This window comes from Macaca nemestrina, chromosome 18, assembly GCF_043159975.1.
Source record: "Macaca nemestrina isolate mMacNem1 chromosome 18, mMacNem.hap1, whole genome shotgun sequence".
Classification (NCBI taxonomy): Eukaryota; Metazoa; Chordata; class Mammalia; order Primates; family Cercopithecidae; genus Macaca; species Macaca nemestrina.
Window position 1 is genome coordinate 88758654 of NC_092142.1, and position 25076 is coordinate 88783729.

The 25076-nt window shown below is 53.0% G+C and overlaps 2 protein-coding genes and 1 long non-coding RNA gene across 6 annotated transcripts in view; 1 reads left to right on the plus strand and 2 right to left on the minus strand.

Annotated features, from left to right (window-relative positions):
• LOC105488898 (FA complementation group A) overlaps positions 1–8505 on the minus strand; it is a 79959-nt gene extending 71454 nt beyond the window's left edge. Inside the window, exons 1-5 of the mRNA XM_071083700.1 lie at positions 8354–8505; positions 7705–7814; positions 6443–6536; positions 1954–2096; positions 1732–1827 (exon numbers count right to left, since the gene is read on the minus strand). Coding sequence (XP_070939801.1) covers positions 1732–1827; positions 1954–2096; positions 6443–6536; positions 7705–7814; positions 8354–8432 — 522 coding nt within the window. The 5' untranslated portion in view covers positions 8433–8505. The remainder of the gene's footprint in view (positions 1–1731; positions 1828–1953; positions 2097–6442; positions 6537–7704; positions 7815–8353) is intronic.
• Positions 8506–9837: 1332 nt separating this feature from the next.
• On the minus strand, positions 9838–19526 carry LOC139359942 (uncharacterized). The gene is made up of 3 exons (XR_011616722.1): positions 18263–19526; positions 11037–11134; positions 9838–9911 (listed from the first exon to the last, which is right to left on the minus strand). It is a non-coding gene; the product is annotated as an uncharacterized lncRNA (long non-coding RNA).
• Positions 9910–25076, plus strand: part of LOC105488873 (spire type actin nucleation factor 2) — a 54057-nt gene continuing 38890 nt past the window's right edge. For 2 of the 4 annotated variants that reach the window (XM_071085137.1, XM_011753380.3), the window contains exon 1: positions 21378–21636. In XM_071085137.1, coding sequence (XP_070941238.1) covers positions 21393–21636 — 244 coding nt within the window. In that variant the 5' untranslated portion in view covers positions 21378–21392. Of the gene's footprint in view, positions 10512–21316; positions 21637–25076 lie in introns of those variants that run through there. The other 2 variants (XM_071085136.1, XM_011753377.3) reach the window with 2 other exon arrangements.

Below are 25076 nucleotides of genomic sequence, written 5' to 3' on the forward strand. Positions count from 1 at the left end.
TATCTTCTTCTTCGTAAACCTGTGAGCACCTGTAGCATCGCACTTCTTGTGGATTTAGTGGCTTGTTTCCCCAGCTAGATGACAATGAGAGCAGGGACCAAAGCAGTAACTGAAAAATCTAATGAACCCTATAATGTATGCTAGATAAAAGAATGGGAAAGGTTGGACAGTGGGTCACGCCTGTAATCCCAGCACTTTGGGAGGCAGAGATGGGCAGATCACCTGAGGTCAGGAATTGAAGACCAACCTGGCCAACATGGTGAAACCTCATCTCTACTAAAGATACAAAAATTAACTGGGCATGGTGGCACGTGCCTGTAATCCCAGCTACTCGGGGGCTGAGGCAGGACAATCACTTGTACCTGGGAGGCAGAGGTTGCACTGAGCCAAGATTGCTCCACTGCACTCCAGCCTGGGCAGCAGAGCAATACCCTGTCTCAAAAATATAAGGCCAGGCGCGGTGGCTCAAGCCTGTAATCCCAGCACTTTGGGAGGCCGAGACGGGCGGATCACGAGGTCAGGAGATCGAGACCATCCTGGCTAACACGGTGAAACCCCGTCTCTACTAAAAAAAATACAAAAAAACTAGCCGGGCGAGGCGGCGGGCGCCTGTAGTCCCAGCTACTCGGGAGGCTGAGGCAGGAGAATGGCGTAAACCCGGGGGGCGGAGCTTGCAGTGAGCTGAGATCCGGCCACTGCACTAAAGCCCGGGCGACAGAGCCAGACTCCGTCTCAAAAAAAAAAAAAAAAAAAACCAAAACACCAGGCGCAGTGGCTCACACCTGTAATCACAGCACTTTGGGAGGCCAAGGTGGGCAGATCATGAGGTCAGGATACTTGAGACCACCCTGGCTAACACAGTAAAACTCCATCTCTACTAAAAATACAAAAAATTAGCTGGGTGTGGTGGTGGGCACCTGTAGTCCCAAGTACTCAGCAGGCTGAGGCAAGACAATCACTTGAACCTAGGAGGCAGAGGTTGCAGTGAGCCAAGATGGCGCCACTGCATTCCAGCCTGGGCGAGAGAGCAAGACTTCATCTCAAAAAAAAAAAAGAAAAAAGAAAAAGAAGAAGAAAAAAGAATGGGAAAAAAATGACGAACCAAGGTGAATAAATGATCACCTTGGTTCTTTGCTTTTTCTGTGTATTTACTAATTTCGTTTAGTACCACCAAATGTTTTGCATTCTTTCCATTCATCGAAAGTCTATAATTCTACTAAGTTCAAAATGCTTCAAAAAAGAGCAGGTAAGAATCATTTGTATATTTTATCATTAGGCTGGGCATGGTGGCTCATCCCTGCAATCCCAGCACTTTGGGAGGCCCAAGAGGGAGGACTGCTTGATGCCAGGAGTCCAAGACCTGCCTGGGCAATATAGCAAGACCCTGTCTCTGAAAAAAAATTACATACTTTTTTTTTTTTAATAGTTTACTATACTGCCCTGGAAAATTCTTAATAATAATAAACCCAAGAAGGCTAAACATGTTTTGTAATATATTTTATTCTAATAAACTAGTTACTAATGATAGGTAAATAGTGACAAAAATGGTAATTGAAGGTACTTTCTTTCCAATCCACAGATGATTTCTAAACCCTTTTTCATCCACTGTCTGTAATTAATGAGAAGCTCGGCAGAATTCCCGAGAAAACCCAGGTACTCTGTTGCCTCCATCTCGATCAACAGAACATTGCCTGGAACACTGGAGAGCCAGAGTTGCAATCTCAAATTTACCTGTATTTTCCATAATTCTTGACAGAAGGAAAGTCGGGAGAACATACTGTGTGCCAGTAAATACTGAGCAAACTCTAACAGGGAAGACAGCTTCTTCTGAAAAGACAGATTACATTTTTTAAAAAACAGATTACCTGAAACAATATTAAAGAAATGTCCTGTTTTCCCAACCACCTTAAAAGTAACAATGGGCAGGTCTCCTCATCCTGGCTGGTGTCTTACTCTCTGCTCCACAGTCAGCAGCACAGGGTGACTGGTCTCCGCTGCAGCTGTGCAGACCTGTTCCACGCTGGAGGCAACCATCCCGGCTGAGAGAACACCCACGGGAACCCCCAGCCTTGAGGCCTGATCCTGCAAAGCAGAGCCTTAAACACAAAACAAAACCACAGCTTTCTCTTAACACATGAGACAAAATCTAAAACCAAAGACTTGCTGTTTCAAATGCCTTATTTTTGGCCGGGTGCGGTGGCTCACGCCTGTAATCCCAGCACTTTGGGAGGCCGAGGCGGGCAGATCACAAGGTCAGGAGATCGAGACCATCCTGGCTAACACGGTGAAACCCCGTCTCTACTAAAAATACAAAAAATTAGCCAGGCGTGGTGGCGGTGCCTGTAGTCCCAGCTACTCGGGAGGCTGAGGCAGGAGAATGGCGGGAACCCGGGAGACAGAGCTTGCAGTGAGATGAGATCATGCCACTCACTCCAACCTGGGCCACAGAGCGAGACTCTGTCTCAAAAAAATAAATAAATAAATAAAAATAATAAAATAAAATGCCTTATTTTAAGATGCAGCACACGCACAAAAAATGCCTTTTAAAGGGGGAAAATAGATACAAAGGGAAAAACGTGAGATAAAAATTAGAATTTGATGACCCAAGCAGCGCACAATAAAACTGGTGGCAACACCCGAACCCAGAGTTACGCATTCGTATTCGTTACGTTCCCACGACACAAAAGAAGCAAGGTAAAGAATACTTTCTGACCAAGAACTTTATCATCTTTTTCCAAAGGAGCACAATCGAGAACTCCAGCAGGCTCTTTCAATTACATTGTTTTTCCAATTACTTCAGAGATAACCCTGCTCCTCTTGACTCACATTGATGGTTGTGTCAAAATCAGGCAGGGATTTCCCAGTGCTCTGACATGTACCTGGTAGGCAGGTACAGTCACAGCTGTGCTCAGTCCACAGGCCACCGAGTGGAACCTCACTAACAGCCTGCAGCAGCCACCATTCTCCCGAGCAGCCACTGGTCTGCGTTCAATACAGTGAGAAATGGTGAGCAACCTGGAAGCAGGCAATGCCAATAAGCTATTTTCTAATTTATTTGCCTTCCAAAATTTTTTCTTTTTCGTTTTTTTGCAATGGTGTCTTGCACTGTCGCCCAGGCTGGAGTGCAACAGCGCCATCTCGGCTCACTGCAACCTCCACTTCCCAGGTTCAAGCAATTCTCCTGCCTCGGCCTCCCACACAGCTGGGATTACAGACATGCATCACTATACCCAGTTAATTTTTAATATTTTTAGTAGAGATGGGGTTTCACTATGTTGGCCAGGCTGGTCTCCAACTCCTGACCTCATAATCCGCCCACCTTGGCCTCCCAAACTGCTGGGATTACAGGTGTGAGCCACCACACCAAGCCAAAACTAATTGCTTAAAAAAACTGGGCTGGGTGCGGTGGTTCACGCCTGCAATCCCAGCACTTTGGGAGGCTGAGGCGGGCGGATCACGATGTCAGGAGATCGAGACCATCCTGGCTAACACGGTGAATCCCCGTCTCTACTAAAAATACAAAAACAAAATTAGCCAGGTGTAGTGGTAGATGTCTGTAGTTCCAGCTACTCGGAAGGCTGAGGCAGAGAATGGTGTGAACCTGGGAGGCGGAGTTTGCAGTGAGCCGAGGTCGCGCCACTGCACTGCACCCTGGGCGACAGGGCCAGACTCCGTCTCAAAAAAAAAAAACAACAACAACAACAAAAAACTGGAGGCCAGGCTCGGTGGCTCACGCCTGTAATCCAAGCACTTTGGGAAGCCGAGGCGGGTGGATCACCTGAGGTCGGGAGTTTGAGACCAGCCTGACCAACATGGTAAAACCCTCTCTCTACTAGAAATACAAAATTAGCCAGGCATGGTGGTGCATGCCTGTAATCCCAGGTACTCGGGAGGCTGAGGCAGGAGAATCGCTTTAACTCGGGAGGCAGAGGTTGCAGTGAGTCGAGATCACGCCACTGCACTCCAGCCTGGACAACGAGAGCAAAACTCCATCTCAAAAAAAAAACACAAAAAACTGGAGACTGCAATACGTGCCTGTTTTTGTAATGTACTGAATCTAAAAACACATTATCAATACATAAGTTAAAACATTTACAGGCCAGGGACGGTGGCTCATGCCTGTAATCCCAACAGTACGGGAGGCCAAGGAGGGTGGATCACGAGGCCAGGAGTTCGAGACCAGCCTGGCCAAGACGGTGAAACCCCATCTCTACTAAAAATACAAAAATTAGCTGGACGCAGCGGCGGGCACCAGTAATCCCAGCTACTCGGGAGGCTGAGGCAAGAGACTTGCTTGAACCCAGGAGGCAGAGGATGAAGTGAGCCGAGACTGCGCCACTACACTCCAACCTGGGCAACAGAGCAAGACTTGGTCTCAAAAAAAAAAAAAAAAAAAAAAAAAATTACAATAATTATAGAAGCTTAAAATTATAATGTGAGAAATCATCAACTGTTGATGAAATTCTCGGTAGAAAAGTAGACAGATCGGGCACAGTGGCTCAGGCCTGCAATCCCAACACCGTGGGAGGCTGAGGTGAACGGATGGCTTGAGCTCAGGAGTTTGAGACCAGTCTGGGCAACTGGCAAAACGCTGTCTCTACAAAAATATTAGCCAGGCATGGTGGTGCACACCTGTAGTCCCAGCTACTCAAGAGGTTGGGGTGGGAGGATCACTTGAGCCCAGGAGGTCAAGACTGCAGTGAACCGTGATTGCACTCCAGCCTGGGCAACAGAATGTTTTTTTTAAAAAAAGCAGACAATTCCTTTTTTTTTTTAAGACGTAGTTTTGTTCTTGTTGCCCAGGCTGGTGTGCAATGGAGGGGTCTCGGCTCACTGCAACCTCCGCCTCCCAAGTTCAAGTAACTCTCCTGCCTCAGCCTCCTGAGTAGCTGGGACTATAGGCACCTGCCACCACACCAAGCTAATTTTTGTATTTTTAGTAGAGACAGGGTTTCACCACGTTGGTCAGGCTGGTCTCAAATCCTGACCTCAGGTGATTTGCACGCCTCAGCCTCCCAAAGTGCTGGGATTACAGGCGCGAGCCACTGTGCCTGGCCAACCATGCCAATTTCTAGTCGTTTGTTTCCAATGTATCTCCACGGGAAAGTCTGTTTTTATCTACAAGGCTTTTACTGTGCGTGTGTGTGTGTGTGTGTGTGCGCGCGCAGAAAAAAACAAACTGAAAAATTAATGAATCAAAGGTTTATCTGTGCGGCTAGTCTGGATCCTTGGAATAATATGTAATTTGTGAAATTCAAATATAATTGTGACAGTGAAAATCCGTATCATTTGCCAATGACATTCAGTGTTCAGTGGTCAAGGGAGCGTTATTACTGAAGGTTATTTTATTTTATTTTATTGTTTATTTTATTTTATTTTTTTTTTTGAGACGGAGTCTCGCTTTGTCACCCAGGCTAGAGTGCAGTGGCCGGATCTCAGCTCACTGCAAACTCCGCCTCCTAGGTTCATGTCATTCTCCTGCCTCAGACTCCCACGTAGCTGGGACTACAGGTGCCCGCCACCACACCCGGCTAGTTTTTTGTATGTTTTAGTAGAGACGGCGTTTCACCGTGTTAGCCAGGATGGTCTCGATCTCCTGACCTCGTGATCCGCCCGTCTTGGCCTCCCATAGTGCTGGGATTACAGGCTTGAGCCACCGCGCCCGGCCTATTTTATTTATTTATTTATTTTTTTTGAGACGGAGTCTTGCTCTGTCGCCCAGGCTGGAGTGCAGTGGCCGGATCTCAGCTCACTGCAAGCTCCGCCTCCCGGGTTCACCCCATTCTCCTGCCTCAGCCTCTCGAGTAGCTGGGACTACAGGCGCCCACCACCGTGCCCGGCTAATTTTTTGTATTTTTTAGTAGAGACGGGGTTTCACCGTGTTAGCCAGGATGGTCTCGATCTCCTGACCTCGTGATCCACCCATCTCGGCCTCCCAAAGTGCTGGGATTACAGGGTTGAGCCACCGCGACCGGCCTGAAGGTTATTTTAATAGAAACAAGTCATTACATAACAAAGACGTGAAGGATCAGAAAATAACTTACTGTTGTTGACCCAGAACTTTCCCCATCTCCCACTCTCAAACTGGGGAGAGAAGGAGGTACCTAGAAAATTGCCTTCCCGTCTACTCTCCTGGGCACACCACAACCGGTCTCAACGAGCAAGGGGCAATCCCTGTTGCTGCTATATCCCATGTTTTTCCAAGGGACACTCTGGGTCCTACTGCTTCTGAGTTGCAGGTTGACTCAAACGCTGCTTTTAAACACAGCACCATAAGACGCCCAAGCACAAGTCACAAAAACATCACATAGAATTTGTGACCACACAAAGTGGAAATCCATCATCTGAGGAAATTTAAATTTCTACTTAATTTAGCAAACCATAGTTGCTATATAAAAACTCTTCTGCAATTCAAAATAGAGAAAATGAAGCTGTAACTTACCTATAAAGGAACTAGAATGATTAGCATAGGTCTCAGAACTGTCACAGTCAATCAATTTGCTGAGAGACAATTTTTTACACGGTGGACCTTCTACCTAGAATCCAAAACAATGAACTCCATTTAAAAAGTCCAAGCTCCAGGCCGGGCGCAGTGGCTCACGCCTGTAAACCCAGCACTTTGGGAGGCTGAGGTGGGCCGATCACGAGGTCAAGACCAGCCTGACCAACATAACGAAACCCTGTCTCTACTAAAAATACAAAAATTAGCCGGGCATGGTGGTGTGCACCTGTAGGCCCAGTCACTCAGGAGGCTGAGGCAGGAGAATTGCTTCAACCCGGGAGGTGGAGGCTGCAGTGAGCCGAGATCGCCCCACTGCACATCAGCTTGGGCAACAGTGTGAGACTCTGTCTCAAAAAAAAAAAAAAAAAAAAAAAAAAAATTCAAGCTCTGTGCATAAACACAAGCTGTGTGTAAGTAATGCTTCCCTACTGGGCTTTTTTTTTTTTTTTTTTTTGAGACGAAGTCCCCCAGGCTGGAGTGCAGAGGCGGGATCTCCCTCATTGCAACCTCGGGCACATTACAGGTGCCCGCCACCACACCTGGCTACTTTTTATATTTTAAGTAGAGACAGGGTTTCACCATGTTGGTCAGGCTGGTCTTGAACTCCTGACCTCAAGTGATCCACTCGCTTCGGCCTCCCAAAGTGCTGGGATTACAGGTGTGAGCCACCACACCGGGCTTTTTTTTTTTTTTTTAGACAGTCTCGCTCTGTAAACCAGACCGGATTGCAAGTGGCGTGATTTCCGCTCACTGCAATTTCTGCCTCCCGGGTCCAGGTTCAACCAATTCTCCTGCCTCAGCTTCCCGAGTAGCTGGGATTACAGGCTCCCGCCACCACATCCAGCTACTTTTTGTATTTTTAGTAGAGACGGGGATTTCACCATGCTGGCCAGGCTGGTCTTGAACTCCTGACCTAGGATGATACACCCGCCTCGGCCTCCCCAAATGCTGGGATTACAGCCCTGAGCCACCGCGCCCGGCCTGTTTTTTTTGTTGTTGTTTTGTTTTTAATAAAAGAGGCGGGTTCTCACCCTGTTGCCCAGGCTGTCCCAGAACTCCTGGGCTCAGGCCACCCTCCCCCTCTGCGGGCCAGGCCACCGCGCCCGCCGCCTCGCGTGTTTTCTTAGGAAAGCTGTGCCGTGGCTGGGCTCAAAAACCCCGAACCTAAATCTGCCCGCAGACGGACCCCAGCTTCCTCTTACCTCAAGCAACAGGGCAGTCAGGTCCTGGTGGCTTCGCAGGAGGCGCACGGCTGAGTCCTTTAATTTCTGTGCCCTTTCAGGATTGTATTTCTGCCTCTTGAGCCTTCCCGCTATGGAGAGAAGTCGGTTCCAAACCATCACAGCCCCGTTTACACCCGGGGTCCCGGGCCCGACGCGCAGGACGCCGCGGGGAAACCCACCAGGGACACCCTCCCAAGAGCGGCCGCGGCTCCTCCCCAGGGCGCAGGTGTCGGGAAACGAAGGGAAACGGCGCCAGCGCGGACGCCGCGGAAGACGGCCCAAGAGGGCCCGAGTCAGGGGAGCCCGAGAAGGCTGGCGAGGGGCGGCCTCTGCGCTGAGGGGACCCACGCCGCCCACCCCAGGCCCGGCTCTGGCAGGGCGGCCGGCGGAGGCGGGCAGGGCCGGAGGGCGTCGGCCCAGGCGCAGGAGGGGCCGGGTCGGGGTCGGGGTCGGGGCCGGGTCCGAGGCAGCCGCGCCGCCCCATCCTGGCGCCCGCCCCGCGCAACCCCCCGGGCGCGGCCTCCCGGGATCAGACCGGCGGAGGTTCGGGCGGGAAGGGATTGGGCGACCGGCTAAACCGTCCCGGGCCCGGTGCTGCCCACTCCCGCGGCCTGCCGCGCCCGCCTACCCAGCAGCTCGGCCCAGGACCGCCGGCGGCCCCCTGGGCCCTGGCCCGAGGCGGAGTTCGGGACCTGCAAGCCGGCCATGGAGTCAGCGCCTAGAGCCCTGGCGGCGGCGCCCTGCGCCCGAGCCCGCGCTGCCTTCTTATTGGCTGCGGCCAGGCGCGCGCGCCCGTTGGCTGGCGGCGGCCAGGCCGCGCCCCTCAGGTCGAGGCCTCGCGTGGCGGCCATGTTGGTCGTGGCGGAGGCGCCTGCGCGGTGATGTCCGGCTTGGGTTCGGCTGTGCGGCCGCGGTGTAGTCCGCTAGGGCGTCTCGCGCAGGGAGGCTGCGGCCCCTCAGGCGTGGTTCCTGCCGGGAATGACTGGGGTTGGTCCTGAAGCGACCACCTGGCCAACCAAGCCGAGGCAGGCGCAGAGCCCCGCGGGGAGCGCGGAGCCGCGCGCGCCTCTGAGCTCGGGGCAGCCGCCGTTCCTCCTCCCGGCGGCCGAACGGTCCCCGCGCTGGGCGGCGTTTCGGCAGCCGGAGACCGCGCGGTGGCCGCGCCTGTGCTCCCAGCGCTTTGGGAGGCCGAGGCTGGAGGGTCGCTTGAGCCCAGGAGTTCCAGACCAGCCTGGGGAACAGAGCGAGACCCCATCACTTTTCTTTGTTTTTGTTTGTTTTTTGTTTTTCCTTTTTTTGAGACGGAGTCTCCCTCTGTCTCCCGGGCTGCAATGCAGTGGCGCGATCTCGGATCCTCAAGTGATTCTCCTGCCTCAGCCTCCCGAGTAGCTGGGATTGCAGGTGCGCGACACCACGCCTGGCTGATTTTTGTTATTTTTAGTAGAGACGGGGTTTTCTTTTAACCAGCCTGGGCGGCAGAGCGAGACCCTGTCTCAAAACAAAACCCAACATAAGAATTGGTAAAAGCGAGTGCCGGCCGGGCGCGGTAGCCCAAGCCTGTAATCCCAGCACTTCGGGAGGCCGAGACGGGCGGATCACGAGGTCAGGAGATCGAGACCATCCTGGCTAACACGGTGAAACCCCGTCTCTACTAAAAATACAAAAAACTAGCCGGGCGTGGTGGCGGCGCCTGTGGTCCCAGCTCCTCGGGAGGCTGAGGCAGGAGAATGGCGGGAACCCGGGAGGCGAAGCTTACAATGAGCCGAGATGGCGCCACCGCACTGCAGCCTGGGCCACAGAGCGAGACTCCGTCTAAAAAAAAGAAAAAAGAAAAAGGAGCGAGTGCCTAGGGGAAGCTAAGGTGCCTCAAAGCCCTGGGGAAGTAGAGGCTCTGGAGACCCGTCCCCATCGCCCCGCAGTGGCCGTGGTCCCCAGCAGGCGCCTTTATTGTGTTGATTGCTTCGATGACTTTCAGCACCACAAATGCTGTTTGTCAGCCGAGGCACTGAGTGGGGCCTTGGATTCACCAGCGAAGAATGGAGCAGGAATGAGAATTCAGAGTCCATGAAACCCCCACAACGACTCCTGCACGGCCCTACTCGGACACTTCTTAATCCATGGTGAGTACTCAGGGAACAGCCTGAAATCACGCTGCCGCACTCTAGCCTGGGCAACAGAGCAAGACCCTGTCTCAGAAACAAAAACAAAAAAAAGACAAAGCAATCAAGAGAACTAGACTCAGAGGTGACTGAGAAATTGAAACAGGCTGGAAATTTAAAATAACTATGATTAATATGTGGAGGTCTCTCGTATGAAGGGTGAACAATATGCATGAGGAGGAAACTCATCAGATTGTAAGAAAGAAAGAACGCGGTAACAGGTGATGCTTCTGATGGGTCGGTAGTATCATCAACACAGCTGAGAAAAATAGGAATTACTCACATTGGAAAACAAAGAGGAAAAGAGGTTTTTTGTGTTTTGTTTTTTTTTAAAAAAGAGCATCCAAGAACTGTGGGAAAATATCAAATGATACAATATGCATGTAATAGGACTCCCAAAAGAAGAAGAAAGAACAAATTAGAAAAAATGTTTGAAGAGAAAATTACCAACAATTTTCCCAAAATAACAAAAGACAACAAAATGCAGACCTGAGCTCAGAGCACACACAAAACTTGATAAATATGAGCCCCTGCTTCACACATGCACTGTGTTCAAACTGTGGAAATCAGAGAGAAAACCAGGAAGATGGCCGGAAAAGAAAGATACGTTAAATACAATTAACAAAGGTAAGAATTCCAGCCTGGGCAATATGGCAAGACTCCATCTCTACAAAAAATACAAGAAGTAGCCCAGTGTGCTGACATAAGCCTGTAGTCCCAGCTACTTGGGAGGCTGAGGTGACAGGATCACTTGAGCCCAGGAGGCTAAAGCTGCAGGGAACCATGATCGGGCCACTACACTCCAGCCTGGATGACACAGTGATACCCTGTCTCAAAAAAAAAAAAAAAAAAGGGCAGGGGCACCTGGTACAGTGGCTCACACCTGTAATCCCAGCATTTTGGGGGGCCGAGGTCAGTGGATCACCTGAGTTCAGGAGTTCGAGACTAGCCTGGCCAACATGGAGAAATCTGATCTCTACTAAAAATACAAAAATTGGCCAGGTGTGGTGGCTCATGTCTGTAATCCCAGCACTTTGTGAGGCTGAGGCCAGCAGATCACCTGAGGTTGGGAGTTCAAGACCAGCCTGACCAACATGGAGAAATCCCCTCTCTACTAAAAATACAAAATTAGCCGAGTGTGGTGGTACATACCTGTAATCCCAGCTACTCTGGAGGCTGAGGCAGGAGAATCGCTTGAACCCAGGAAGCAGAGGTTGTGGTGAGCCGAGATCGCGCCATTGCACTCCAGCCTGGGCAACAAGAGCAAAACTGTCTTGGCAGGGTGCAGTGGCTCACGCCTGTAATCCTAGCACTTTGGGAGGCCGAGGCGGGTGGATGACAAACTCAGGAGATTGATACCATCCTGGCTAACACGGTGAAACCCCATCTCTACTAAAAATACAAAAAATTAGCCGGGCATGGTTGCAGGCACCTGTAGTTCCAGCTGCTCGGGAGGCTGGGGTGGGAGAATGGCGTGAACCCGAGAGGAGGAGCTTGCAGTGAGCTGAGATTGCACCACTGCACTCCAGCCTGGGCGACAAGAGCGAAACTCCATCTCCAGAAAAAAAAGTTCACCTGTCCTTTGATCTGGCACATCTTTTGTAATGGCCTGTTCTGCCTCTGCTTTGCCACACAGCAGTGTGGAGAGAGTTATCCCTATCAGTTGTAAGGAACTTCCGCATTCTTTTTCTTTTTTTTTTTTTTTTTTCCCGAGACGGAGTCTCACTCTGTCGCCCAGGCTGGACTGCAGTGGCATGATCTCCGCTCATTGCGACCACCGCCTTCCAGGTTCAAGCGATTCTCCCACCTCAGCCTCCAAAGTAGCTGGGATTACAGGTGCCTGCCACTACGCCCGGCTAATTTTTGTATTTTTAGTGGAGACAAAGTTTCGCCATGTTGGCCAGGCTGGTCTCAACTCCTGACCTCAGGTGATCCGCCTACCTTGGCCTCCCAAAGTGCTGGGATTACAGGCATGAGCCACCGTGGCCGGCCTTTTTTTTTTTTTTTTTTTTTTTTCCCCGAGATGGAGTCTCGCTCTGTAGCCCAGGCTGGAGTGCAGTGGCCGGATCTTGGCTCACTGCAAGCTCCACCTCCCGGGTTTACACCATTCTCCTGCCTCAGCCTCCCAAGTAGCTGGGACTACAGGCGCCTGCCACCTCGCCCAGCTAGTTTTTTTGTGTTTTTTAGTAGAGATGGGGTTTCACCACATTAGCCAGGATGGTCGCGATCTCCTGACCTCGTGATCTGCCCATCTCGGCCTCCCAAAGTGCTGGGATTACACGCTTGAGCCACCGCGCCTGGCCTCCGGCCTTTTTTTTTTTTTTTTGAGACAGGGTCTCACTCTGCCACCAAGGCTAGAGTGGCGCAATCTCATCTCACTACAAACTCTGCCTCCCAGGCTCGTGGTCCTCTTGCCTCAGCCTCCCAAAGTGCTGGAACAACAGGTGTGAGGCGCCACGCCCAGTCTATTTCTGTCATTTTACAACATTCAGGCCCCTGGGCAGGCACTGGAGGTGCTTTCACCATCTGAGACAATGTTTGCTGTCGAATGTGGGGAGGAGCTTGTCCACCTCATGTTCACGCAGGAACTAGTGTCTAAGTGACACATCTCAGCATGTCCCTTTCATTCTTTTTGTTTTGTTTTTGTTTTTGAGACACAGTTTCACTCCTGTCACCCAGGCTGGAGTGCAATGGCGAGATCTTGGCTCACCGCAACCTCCACCTCCCAGGTTCAAGAGATTCTCCTGCCTCAGAATGGGGTAAACTGAACCCAGGAGGTGGAGCTTGCAGTGAGCCAAGATCACGCCACTGCACTGCAGCCTGAATGACAGAGCAAGACTCCGTTTCAAAAAACAAAACAAAAAAAGAGACTCTCCTGCGTCAGCTTCCCGAGTAGCTGGGATTACAGGCATGTGCCACCACACCTGACTAATTTTGTATTTTTAGTAGAGATGGCGTTTCTCCATGTTGGTCAGGCTGGTCTTGAACTTCCAACCTCAGATGATCCACACGCCTCAAAGTGCTGGGATTACAGGTTTGAGCTACCACGCCCGGCCAGGACCCTTTCATTTTTAACCACCTTGCTTTATCTATTCAAAAAAGAAACAAATTCAACAGTGTAAATAACTCTGACCACCCTCAATAGGAAGCAGACAGGGCCTTGAGTATTTCTCTCATCTCCTGACCCCAAATCGCAGGGTGATTGTCTCTCTTCACCATACTGCACGGGTCCTGCTCGCTGACCCAGCCCTCCTGCTGTCCAGGGCTTCCTCTGTCTGTGCTCTGGGACCTCCCCATGGCTACACATTCCGCCCCATGGTCTGGATCCCTCGCAGTGTCTGGGTTCAGCCATGCTCAGCCTCCGTGTCTGCCTAGTCACCAGCCTAGAAACCTTGGAGCACCCCGGGCCGGAACTCTTCCCTCAGAGCTGTCCTGGGTTCCCTTTCAGAGATCAGGTCCAGCCCGGCTCAATCTTGCACCCCTTGGGATCCACGGCCTTTATAGTTACCCTAAAATAAACTGAAAGCACAAAACCAGGGCTCTCAAATGTCTGCTTTTCCTTCTGGGCCCCTGAGCTCCGACCCTGCCTGGCCGCACAGACCGTGACAAAGAGAGTATTCAGGGGCCTCAGGGGTGCAGGAGGCCTGGCTGCTCACCCGGACGGTGTACACAGAATCCCTTGGGAGGAGCCGACCTTGTTTTTGAATCTGAAATGGAATGAGTAAGGCGTGGCCAAAGAAACCTCTGCACTCCAGTGGCCACAGGCAAAGTGGCCCTGCCTGCGTCTAGATGATGGAGGAGGCCTTTGACCTGAACTTGACTTTGTGCCTGACTTGCTCTGACTTCTGTCACAAGGCACTTAGGGCTTTGCTATGCCACCTGGGACCCTGGGGCCCCACACTCCTCCCCTGGAGTTCACTGGGTAATTAGAGCCACAGAACACCTGGGGACCCCCAACTCACCTTCCCAGCCTCCAGGAACCCACAGTTGAGATCTAGGCTCTGTGTCTGTAGGATGCCCAGAGGTATAATTCCTAGAGCTTTTTTTTTTTTTTTTTTTTTTTTTTTTTTTTTTTTTTTTTTTTTTTTTGAGACAGAGTCTCGCTCTGCCGCCCAGGCTGGAGTGCAGTGGCGTGATCTTGGCTCACTGCAAGCTCCGCCTCCCGGGTTCACGCCATTCTCCTGCCTCAGCCTCCCGAGTAGCTGGGACTACAGGCGCCCGCCACCTCGCCCGGCTAGTTTTTTTTTTTTTTGTATTTTTTAGTAGAGACGGGGTTTCACTGTGTCAGCCAGGATGGTCTTGATCTCCTGACCTCGTGATCCGCCCGTCTCGGCCTCCCAAAGTGCTGGGATTACAGGCTTGAGCCACCGCGCCCGGCCTCCTAGAGCTTTTTAATCTCTGGTCAGCTGCAGTCATCAGCCACACAGCCCCTCTGACGGCACTGCCATGGTGTGGAGAAGATTCACAGCCCCTCAAAGGCTCCCTCTGATATTTTTCAAAGCACCAAACACAGAGCATGGGAAAAAGCAGACATCACCGGTGGGTTCCTGATTGACGTTGGCACCGGGAGCCCTTCCCCACCTGCTGGCTGGACTTGGTTTCCTTGTGTACCATTACTCTGCCTGTAAGAACAGAGGGGCAGGCACCTACCTGGGGTTGCGCTGCTCTTTCCCCAGGCGTAAGAAATCAGTGCCTGGTAAATTTGCATGAATGAGCAGGTTATACCATAAGATAAACATTCTGGGAGTGTTTCTGCTCCTGCGATAACTTGATAAAGTGATTACCCAACCCCAAGCACTGGTGCGTTAATCACCACACTAAATGTCTAGTTTGTCCCCAAGCAGAGCAGCCCGATTACTGATCATTTCCCTCTCCCAGGATTTCCTAATCTACTGGAAATGAAGGATAAGGATCATGTTTTGGCCAGGCGCAGTGGCTCACGCCTGTAATCCCAGCACTTTCGGAGGCCAAGGTGGGCGGATCACAAGGTCAGCAGTTCAAGACCAGCGTGGCCAACATGGTGAAACCCCATCTCTAGTAAAAATACAAAAATTAGCCAGGCATGGTGTCAGGGCCCCTGTAATCCCAGCTACTCCGGAGGCTGAGGTAGGAGAATCGCTTGAACCTGGGAGGTGGAGCTTGCAGTGAGCCGAGACCGCACCATCGCACTCCAGCCTGGGCGACAGAGACTCCGTCTCAAAAAAAAGATCTGTAACCCCAGCACTTTGGGAGGCTAGGTGGGCGAATCACAAGATCAGGAGATCGAGACCATCCTGGCTAACACGGCGAAACCTCGTCTCTAATAAAAATACAAAAAATTAGCCAGGCGTGGTAATGTGCACCTGTAGTCCCAGCTACTCGGGAGGCTGAGGCAGGAGAATGGCGTGAACCCAGGAGGCAGAGCTTGCATTGAGCTGAGATCGCGTCACTGCACTCCAGCCTGGGTGACAGAGCGAGACTACGTTCAAAAAAAAAAAAGGCCAGAAGTGGTTGCTCAGGTCTGTAATCCCAGGACTTTGGGAGGCCAAGGCGGGCGGATCACCTAAGGTCAGGAGTTGGAGACTAGCCTGACCAACATGGAGAAACCCTATCTTTACTAAAAATACAAAATTAGCGGGGCGTGGTGGCACATGCCTATAATCCCAGCTACTAGGGAGGCTGAGGCAGGAGAATTGCTTGAACCTGAGAAGCAGAGGTTGCAGTGAGCCGATATTGTGCCTTTGCACTCTAGCCTGGGCAACAAGAGTGAAACTCCATCTCAAAAAAAAAAAAAAGCATGTTTTTAGAAGTAGGCAATCCATAACTGTAGAAATGGCCTTGGTCTAAAGCAAGCTTGTCCAACCCACGGCCTGCGGGCTGCATGCAGCCCAAGAAAGCTTTGAATGCAGTCCAACACAAATTCTTAAACTTTCTTTTTTTTTTTTTTTTTTTTTTTGAGACGGAGTCTCGCTCTGCCGCCCAGGCTGGAGTGCAGTGGCCGGATCTCAGCTCACTGCAAGCTCCGCCTCCCGGGTTCACGCCATTCTCCTGCCTCAGCCTCCCGAGTAGTTGGGACTACAGGCGCCCGCCACCGCGCCCGGCTAGTTTTTTGTATTTTTTAGTAGAGACGGGGTTTCACCGTGTTAGCCAGGATGGTCTCGATCTCCTGACCTCGTGATCCGCCCGTCTCGGCCTCCCAAAGTGCTGGGATTACAGGCTTGAGCCACCGCGCCCGGCCAAACTTTCTTAAAACACTGTGAGATGTATGCACAGAGCTATTGTTAGTGTATTTTATATGTGGCTCAAGACAATTCTTCTTCCAATGCGGTCCAGGGAAGCCAAAAGATTGGACATCCTTGCTCTGAAGCTTTCCAAGCTGAGTTAATGACTGACCTGCATCAATCTCTACGATGCTTCTTGTTGAGTCCCTTTTTGTTTGTTTGTTTTTTGAGACAGAGACTCGCTCTGTCAGCAGGCTGGAGTGCGATGGTGCCATCTCGGCTCACTGCAACCTCCACCTCTCAGGTTCAAGCGATTCTCCTGCCTCAGCCTCCTGAGTAGCTGAGACTATGGGCACATGCCACCACATCCAGCTAATTTTTATATTTTTATTTTTTTATTTTTTTGAGACAGAGTCTTGCTCTATTGCCCAGGCTAGAGTGCAGTGGTACGATCTCTGCTCACTGCAAGCTCCGCCTCCTGGGTTCACGCCATTCTCCTGCTTCAGCCTCCTGAGTAGGTGGGACTACAGGCGCCCGCCACCACACCCGGCTAATTTTTTGTATTTTTAGTAGAGACGGGGTTTCACCGTGTTAGCCAGGATGATCTCGATCTCCTGACCTCGTGATCCACCCTCCTCGGCCTCCCAAAGTGCTGGGATTACAGGTGTGAGCCACCGCACTTGGCTAATTTTTGTATTTTTAGTAGAGATGGGGTTTCACCATCCTTGATCTCCTGACCTTGTGATCTGCCTGCCTCAGCCTCCCAAAATGCTGGGATTACAGGTGTGAGCCACCGCGCTCGGCCTTTGGTGTTTTTATTTTTTATTTATTTATTTTTGTTTTTGTTTTTGTTTTTTTTTTTTTTTTTGAGGCGGAGTCTCGCTCTGTCGCCCAGGCTGGAGTGCAGTGGCCGGATCTCGGCTCACTGCAAGCTCCGCCTCCCGGGTTTACGCCATTCTCCTGCCTCAGCCTCCTGAGTAGCTGGGACTACAGGTGCCCGCCACCTCGCCCGGCTAGTTTTTTGTATTTTTTAGTAGAGAGGGGGTTTCACTGTGTTAGCCAGGATGGTCTCGATCTCCTGACCTCGTGATTCGCCCGTCTCGGCCTCCCAAAGTGCTGGGATTACAGGCTTGAGCCACCGTGCCCGGCCTGGTGTTTTTAATAGAGACGAGGTTTCACCATGTTGGCCAGGATGGCCTTGATCTCCTGACATTATGATCTGGCCGCCTCGGCCTTCCAAAGTGCTGGGATTAAAGGCGTGAGCCACTGTGCCTGGCCATGTTTTCTTTCTTTCCTTTTTTTTGTTTTTGAGACAGAGTCTCACTTTGTTTCCCAGGCTGCAGTGCAGTGGCGCCACCTCGGCTCACTGCAACCTCTGCCTCCCAGGTTCAAGCAATTCTGCCTCAGTCTCCCAAGTATCTGGAATTATAGGCGTGCGCCACCATGCCTGGCTAATTTTTTTTTTTTTTTTTTTTTTGAGACGGAGTCTTGTTCTGTCCCCCAGGCTGGAGTGCAGTGGCCGGATCTCAGCTCACTGCAAGCTCCGCCTCCCGGGTTCACACCATTCTCCTGCCTCAGCCTCCGGAGTAGCTGGGACTACAGGCGCCTGCCACCTCACCTGGCTAGTTTTTTGTATTTTTCAGTAGAGACGAGGTTTCGCCGTGTTAACCAGGATGGTCTCGATCTCCTGACCTCGCGATCCGCCCGTCTCGGCCTCCCAAAGTGCTGGGATTACAGGCTTGAGCCACCGCGCCCAGCCTTTTTTGCATTTTTCTAGTAGAGACGGGGTTTCACCATATTGGCCAGGCTGGTCTTGAACTCCTGACCTCGTGAACCGCTCCCCGCCACCACCCAACCTCCCAAAGTGCTGGGATTAGAGGCATGAGCCACCGTGCCTGGCCCTAACTTTTAACATTTTGTAGTAAAATCTCAGTGTTGTAAGGACTGCCGGTGAGTCCATAAGGATCCCAGGTAGGATGGCTGATGCCAGTTCAGAGAGAGTCACTGTTCAGCCAGGTGAGTCAGCACTAGGTCCTTGCCAGGACGCAGTAGCGGCTGGAGGACTGAGCTCACAAATTACATCCTAAAACCTTGTGGTCGGTAAGGGACATGTGAGGCCCTTTGAGAAAGAGAGAAGGTCCCCTTGTGCCCCAGCCAGCTTCCCATTAGGTTAATTACCATCTTCTGCTCAGACGTCCCCGGCCAGTGCTGCACTGTGGCAGTGGTAAGGCTGCAGCTCCAAAGAGTGCTCTGGGGGTGGCGGGCCAGTCGTGGTGAGAGCAATGTCCCCCAACTTGACTTCTGGCAAGAAGTGGTGAGAGCTACTCAGTGGGGTGTTGCAAATGGAAGTCTCTATTCCCATGCATTCTGAAGGGAGAAACCACCCTGTGTGTGGGCCCAAGGATCAGCCTCAGACGTCAGCAGAGAACAATTCCCCATCGTCACACACCTGGCAGTGTGTGGGCCAGGGCCTTTCGTTACCACGAATGTAGAGACTGCTGCTTCTGCATAAATACGATGCTCATGGAAGGTTTTCCGCTGTCGCTCTTCTAAGGCAGAACTTGAGATTCCTAACTTATCCTTCGTTGGTACCCATGCTGGGGGCGGCAGGGACAGATCAGGAGGGGAGATCTGCTTGAGTGCCAGGTTTGTGGCACACTGTATTCAGGGCATGGCACCCCACCCCCACCCCGCTCATCTCCAATTTTCCTTCTGCAAAACCCCAGTGCTCCTGTTAGTCTTTATGCATTTATTTACTGGAGATGGGGCCTCACTGTCACCCAGGCTGGAGTGCAATGGTGCAATCACAGCGCACTGCAGCCTCGACCTCCCAGGCTCAAGTGGTCCTCCTGCCTTATCCTCCCAAGTAGCTGGGACCACCGGCACACACCACCACACCTGGCTAATGTTTTTAAAGTTTTGTAGCAATAGGGTCTGATGTTGCCCAGGCTGGTCTCAAACTCCTGGGTTCAAGCTATCGGGTCGCCTCGGCCTCCCAAAGTGCTGGGATTACAGGCATGAGCCACTGTGCCCGGTCCACTCCTGTTACTTTTGGTTGTGTTTTAGTTTGGGGAATCAAAGAAAGATGTGAACGTTGCCCCGCTGCTGACTATAAAAACTTTAGGCACAGTTCGTGATCATCAGACTCCTTTCTGCTTACAGATGAAAAGTCCAGCGGGACCGGGCGTGGTGGCTCACACCTGTAACCCCAGCACTTTGGGAGGCCGAGGTGGGCAGATCACCTGAGGTCAGAATTTTGAGACCAGCCTGGCCAACATGGCAAAACCCTGTCTCTACTAAAAATACAAAAAATTAGGCCGGGTGCGGTGCCTCAAGCCTGTAATCCCAGCACTTGGGGAGGCCAAGGCGGGCGAATCACAAGGTCAGGAGTTCGAGACCAGCCTGGCCAATATGGTGAAACCTCATCTCTACTAAAAATACAAAAATTAGCCGGGAGTGGTGGCAGACGCCTGTAGTCCCAGCTACTCAGGAGGCTGAGGCAGGAGAATCGCTTGAAACCGGGAGGCGGAGGTTGTAGTGAGCCGAGATCAGGCGACTGTACTCCAGCCTGGGAGACAGAGCGAGACTCCATCTCAAAAAAAAAAAAAACCCACAAAAAATTAGCTGGGTGTGGTGGCAGGCACCTGTAATTCCAGCTACTTGGGAGGCTGAGGCAGGAGAATTGCTTGAACCCAGGAGGCAGAGGTTGCAGTGAGCCAAGGTCGCGCCACTGCACTCCAGCCAGGGTAACAAGAGCATAACTCCTTCTCAAAAAAAAAAAAAAAAAAAAAAACGGAAAAAAAAAAAAGTCCAGCTGGACTGGCGCGGTCGCTCATTTTTGTAATTCCAGCACTTTGGAGACCAAGGTGGACTGGACTGCTTGAGCCCAGGAATTCAAGACCAGCCTGGACAACATGGTGAGATCCTATCTCTACAAGAAATAGAAAAAATCAGCTGGGCCTGGTGGTTCATGCCTTTAGTCCCATCTACTCAGGAAGCTGAGGTGGGAGGATCACTTCAGCCCAGGAATTTGAGGTTATAGTGAGCTACGATTGTACCATTGCACTTCAGCCTGGGTGAGAACTAGTCTCTAAAAAAAAAGAAAATAATCATTGTGGAACTTCTTTTTTGGGATGGGATCTCACTGTGTTGTCCAGGCGGGTCTGGAACTCCTGGGTGGTCACCAGGAGTTGTCCAGGTGGAGTCTAGAACTCCAAGTGCCCCAAGTTTCACCTCGGACCCGCACCAGAATCTCCATCCCTGGAGCCCAGGAATCTGCATGTCATGCCCTGGTGGTACTGGCAGCACCCAGGCTTGGGAACGGTTATGCCCCAGCTGCATTTTCTTGCCCAGTTACTCAGATCTGACACAGGTATGGCTGAAGAGGTCTCGGGATAAGCCCCAACCGAGCTTGCGTCCCTCAAGCTAACACCCAGTCTCCGGGAGTGACCCGGCCTGAAGAAACAAACGCCCCAAATGGGATGCGCGCCATCCCTGGCCAACCATGCGTGTTTATTTTTCACGGACACCCTGGAGACGTCACTGCAGGCACATTCCCTGCTAGGCAGAGGCATTTATTAAGGGCTTCATACCTGAAGGCCGGATGCGGGGAGTCGCCCTCACCCCAGCCACCCTGCGACAACCCCTGGAGGTCACCTTGCCCGGGGCTTTGTCTGCTCAGCTCCTCCGGGCTCCCTCCCGCGTTCCCAGCGGCAAACCTCCCAGGCCCCCGCGGTCACCGCAGTGTCCCCAGCTGGACGCCGGCCTGGGCTTGCGTGGGCATCGGCCGTCTGGGTCTGCCGGGCAGCGCCGGGGGTGTCACTGCGTGTCCGAGCGCACGGGCCCCGGCCCATGTCTGCGCCCCCCACCCCTGGCCCCGGTCCTGCCCAGCACGAGGCCTCGGCCCCGCGCCCCCGCGTCCCCAGCCCTGAGCCCCCAGCCCCTCCGCACCTGCCCGCGTCCAGCCCCCCGCGTCGGTCCCTCTCCGAGCCCCTCCCGCTCCGCTCCACGCTCCTCCCCCTCCACGCATCCCCCTCCCTCCACGCATCCCCCTCCCCCCACGCCCCTCCCCCTCCACGCATCCCCCTCCCCCCACGCCCCCCTCCACGCATCCCCTCCCCCCACGCCCCTCCCCCTCCACGCCCCTGCAGGCCCCTCCCCCGCGCCCTCCGCGCCCCGCCCCCGGCGCCGCCCCGCCCCCCACCTGAGGCGCTCGCGCGGGGCGGGGCGGCCGGGCTGAACCTGCGCGGCGGAAGGCGCGGCTGCATGGACGCGGGCCCGGCGCGCGGGAGGCGATGACGGCCCCGCCATGGCCCGGGCGGGCAGCTGCGGCGGCGACGCGGCGGGCGCGGGGCGGCCGGAGCCCTGGGAGCTGTCCCTGGAGGAGGTGCTGAAGGCCTACGAGCAGCCGCTCAACGAGGAGCAGGCGTGGGCCGTGTGCTTCCAGGGCTGCCGCGGGCTGCGGGGCTCGCCGGGCCGGCGCCTGCGGGATACCGGGGACCTCCTGCTGCGCGGGGACGGCTCGGTCGGGGCGCGGGAGCCCGAGGCCGCGGGTGAGGCCGGGGGCGGGGCCAGGCGGCGGGGACCGCGGTCTGGGGCGTCCGTCCCGCCCTCGGGGGCGGGGGTTGTCCCGGCGGAAGGGCTGCCACCGTTTCTGGAGCGGGAGACCCCCCCCTCTGCGGGACCCGGAGCTCCCTCCCTCCCCTCTCCCTCCCTGCTTCCCTCCCTCTTTCCTCCCTCCTTCTCTCCTTCCTCTGCCTCCCCGGCCCTGGACGTTCCCCGCCCGGACTCCCCATCTGACGCCTCTCCCAGAGCGGGGCGGGCTGCTCCCCGGTGGCCTGGCTTCCTCCGGGAGAGGGACTTGGGTCGGTGGCTCAGGGAGCACGGAGCTGGGCCTTTGCTGGGGCGACTCCTCCCCTGCCTTCGCGAGAAAGGAGACAGAAGCGTCCCCTTGGGGCACTTTCTCCTGGGTGGGAGGTGGGGCCTGTGCCTCTCTTGGTGTCTGAACTGGACACTAAATCCCTGGGTTTAACTGGGAGAGGAAGGGGTGTGTAAAGTTGGGGAGACAGCCTGCTTGGTGTTTCTGTTCTTAACCATCAACCAGAACCAACAATTAAGCCCTAGAAAGATACTTGAAGTTAGTGAGAATGGTGAGCTTAAGTGATTATTTACCCTTTACAAAAAAAACCAAAAGTGATTTCTTCCCTGGAGAGCTGGAGTGCTGGCTTGGAGCATGGGGTATCACCCCAAATGCTGGTACCGTGCTGTGGGGTCGAGGCAGGCTGTGTGTTTGCCGGACTCTCCAGGCCTGAGCTGTGGGTTTGCATGAGGAGGCCTCTGTGGAGGACCAGGAAGGGCCAGGGCAAGGGCAAACAGAAGCAACCGACAGAGCCACGTGGGGTGGGGGCCGCTGTGCCCCACCCAAGGGCCCTTCCGTGTTCCTTCACCAGGTCCTGCTCATCCTGGAGCCCCCCCAGTGCCTCCACACTCCTGCCATTTGCAGTATCCCACAGAGGTGACAGCAAGAGCAAGCCCTGACAGTGTTCCTCCCTCTGGAGAAACCCGAGGCGCAGGCTTGTGCGGGCACTCAGACAGTGGCAGCCTTCGGATTCAGTGTGGCGCCCCTCAGGGCTGTGCCCACTGCCGCCCAAAGGATGGGCTGAGACGGCAGGTGCACGGGGCCCAGGAGGCTGCATGCTCACAGAGCCTCTGTGAGAGGGTGCCTGGACTTCACCCCATCCCTGGAGATGAGTGCAGAGCAGGAGGGGGCTGTAGGCAGCCTGGTTGATCTGACCCTCTGACTGTAAAGATGGGGAAACCGAGGCACACAGTGGTAAGTGGTTAGAATCCAGGGCTCCTTGTTTGTCCCTGAGCTGTGCGGGAGCCCAGCTGCCTGCTTCCTGTTGGTGCTGTACAAGGCGTCCTCAGAGCAGTGATCTGATTCTCTCCACCTCCATCCCCTGGGTGGTGTGGCCCCTTCCCGGTCATCACAGCCCTGGCAGCAGTTCCTGGCTGCGGTTCAAAGTTCAGGCAGGGCACCGTGTTGAGCTTAGGGGGCGGTACCCGCCTGTGGTCCAGTTCGTTTTTTATTTGATACTATCTTTGGTTTCCGTTCATAACCCTGTCTCATAAAGGTGAATGAGGTTTATGACTTGCTGTCTTTTTAAGGTTTAAGAAAAATCTATTACCCTGAAGTTTCTCTGCCATCTCGGCCAGCTGTCTCCTCAAAGGTGGCCAACCCAGCCTTTCTCTGGGACTTAAGTGATACGTAAATACATTAAAAGATGCGTATTGGCCGGGCGCGGTGGCTCAAGCCTGTAATCCCAGCACTTTGGGAGGCCGAGACGGGCGGATCACGAGGCCAGGAGATCAAGAGACGATCCCGGCTAACACGGTGAAACCCCGTCTCTACTAAAAAATACAAAAAAAAACTAGCCGGGCGAGGTGGCGGGCGCCTGTAGTCCCAGCTACTCGGGAGGCTGAGGCAGGAGAATGGCGCAAACCCGGGAGGCGGAGCTTGCAGTGAGCTGAGATCCGACCACTGCACTCCAGCCTGGGTGACAGAGCAAGACTCCGTCTCAAAAAAAAAAAAAAAAGATGTGTATTTATTTCTCCCTGTAAATACCAACAGGAAAACATCCACGTCTCACTTGTTGGCATTTTAGTTTCAGTTTTTTACGCCAGTTGAATTTCTCAACCTGTGACCTTGGGCCTTCGATACCCACCCTCTCACACAAACTGAAGATGGGTAGTAGGTGTGTAAAACAACTTTGAAAAAAATAACAACAAACTAAACCATATTTAGGAGGATGAATAATAATATCTTAGCACACAAGGAATAATACTTCGCGTTTTTAAGCTCAGATTAGAAAAACAATGACTAGAAGAGACTTCCTAATCTTTACTCTGAAGACTTTATAACTGCTTGGAAGCTTTTTGTTTAAATGGGGAAACGGAAAACATGTTACTGTGTGAAGGTAATTTAAGAGGCTTTTTTATTTTATTTATTTATTTATTTATTTATTTATTTATTTATTTATTTATTTTTTGAGACGGAGTCTCGCTCTGCCGCCCAGGCTGGAGTGCAGTGGCCGGATCTCAGCTCACTGCAAGCTCCGCCTCCCGGGTTCACGCCATTCTCCTGCCTCAGCCTCCCGAGTAGTTGGGACTACAGGCGCCCGCCACCGCGCCCGGCTAGTTTTTTGTGTTTTTTAGTAGAGACGGGGTTTCACCGTGTTAGCCAGGATGGTCTTGATCTCCTGACCTCGTGATCCGCCCGTCTCGGCCTCCCAAAGTGCTGGGATTACAGGCCTGAGCCACCGCGCCCGGCCTATTTTATTTTTTTTTGAGATGGAGTCTGGCTCTGTAGCCCAGGCTGGAGTGCAGTGGCTCCATCTCAGCTCACTGCAACCTCTGCCTCCTGGGTCCACGCCATTCTCCTGCCTTAGCCTCCCGAGAAGCTGGGACTACAGGTGCCCACCACCACACCCAGCTAATTTTTTTGTATTTTTAGTAGAGACGGGGTTTCACGGTGTTAGCCAGGATGGTCTCGATCTCCTGACCTCGTGATCCGCCCACCTCGGCCTCCCAAAGGGCTGGGATTACAGGCGTGAGCCACCGCGCCGGCAATTTTTGTATTTTTGGTAGAGATGAGGTTTCACCATGTTGTCCAGGCAGGTCTTGAACTCCTGACCTCAAGTGATCCACCCGCCTCAGCCTCCCAAAATACTGGGATTACAGGCGTGAGCCACTATACCCAGCCTTTAACAGGCCATTATTAAAACCTCATGATGGAGAGTTACTTTGTACAAATTGAGGCAGGAAACTCTGTCAGGCATCACTGCTGTGTGGGGAGCTGTTCCCTGAGGCAAAGCCAATTTCTCTTTTTTTTTTTTTTTTTGAGACGGAGTCTCGCTCTGTTGCCCGGGCTGGAGTGCAGTGGCCGGATCTCAGCTCACTGCAAGCTCCGCCTCCCGGGTTTACGCCATTCTCC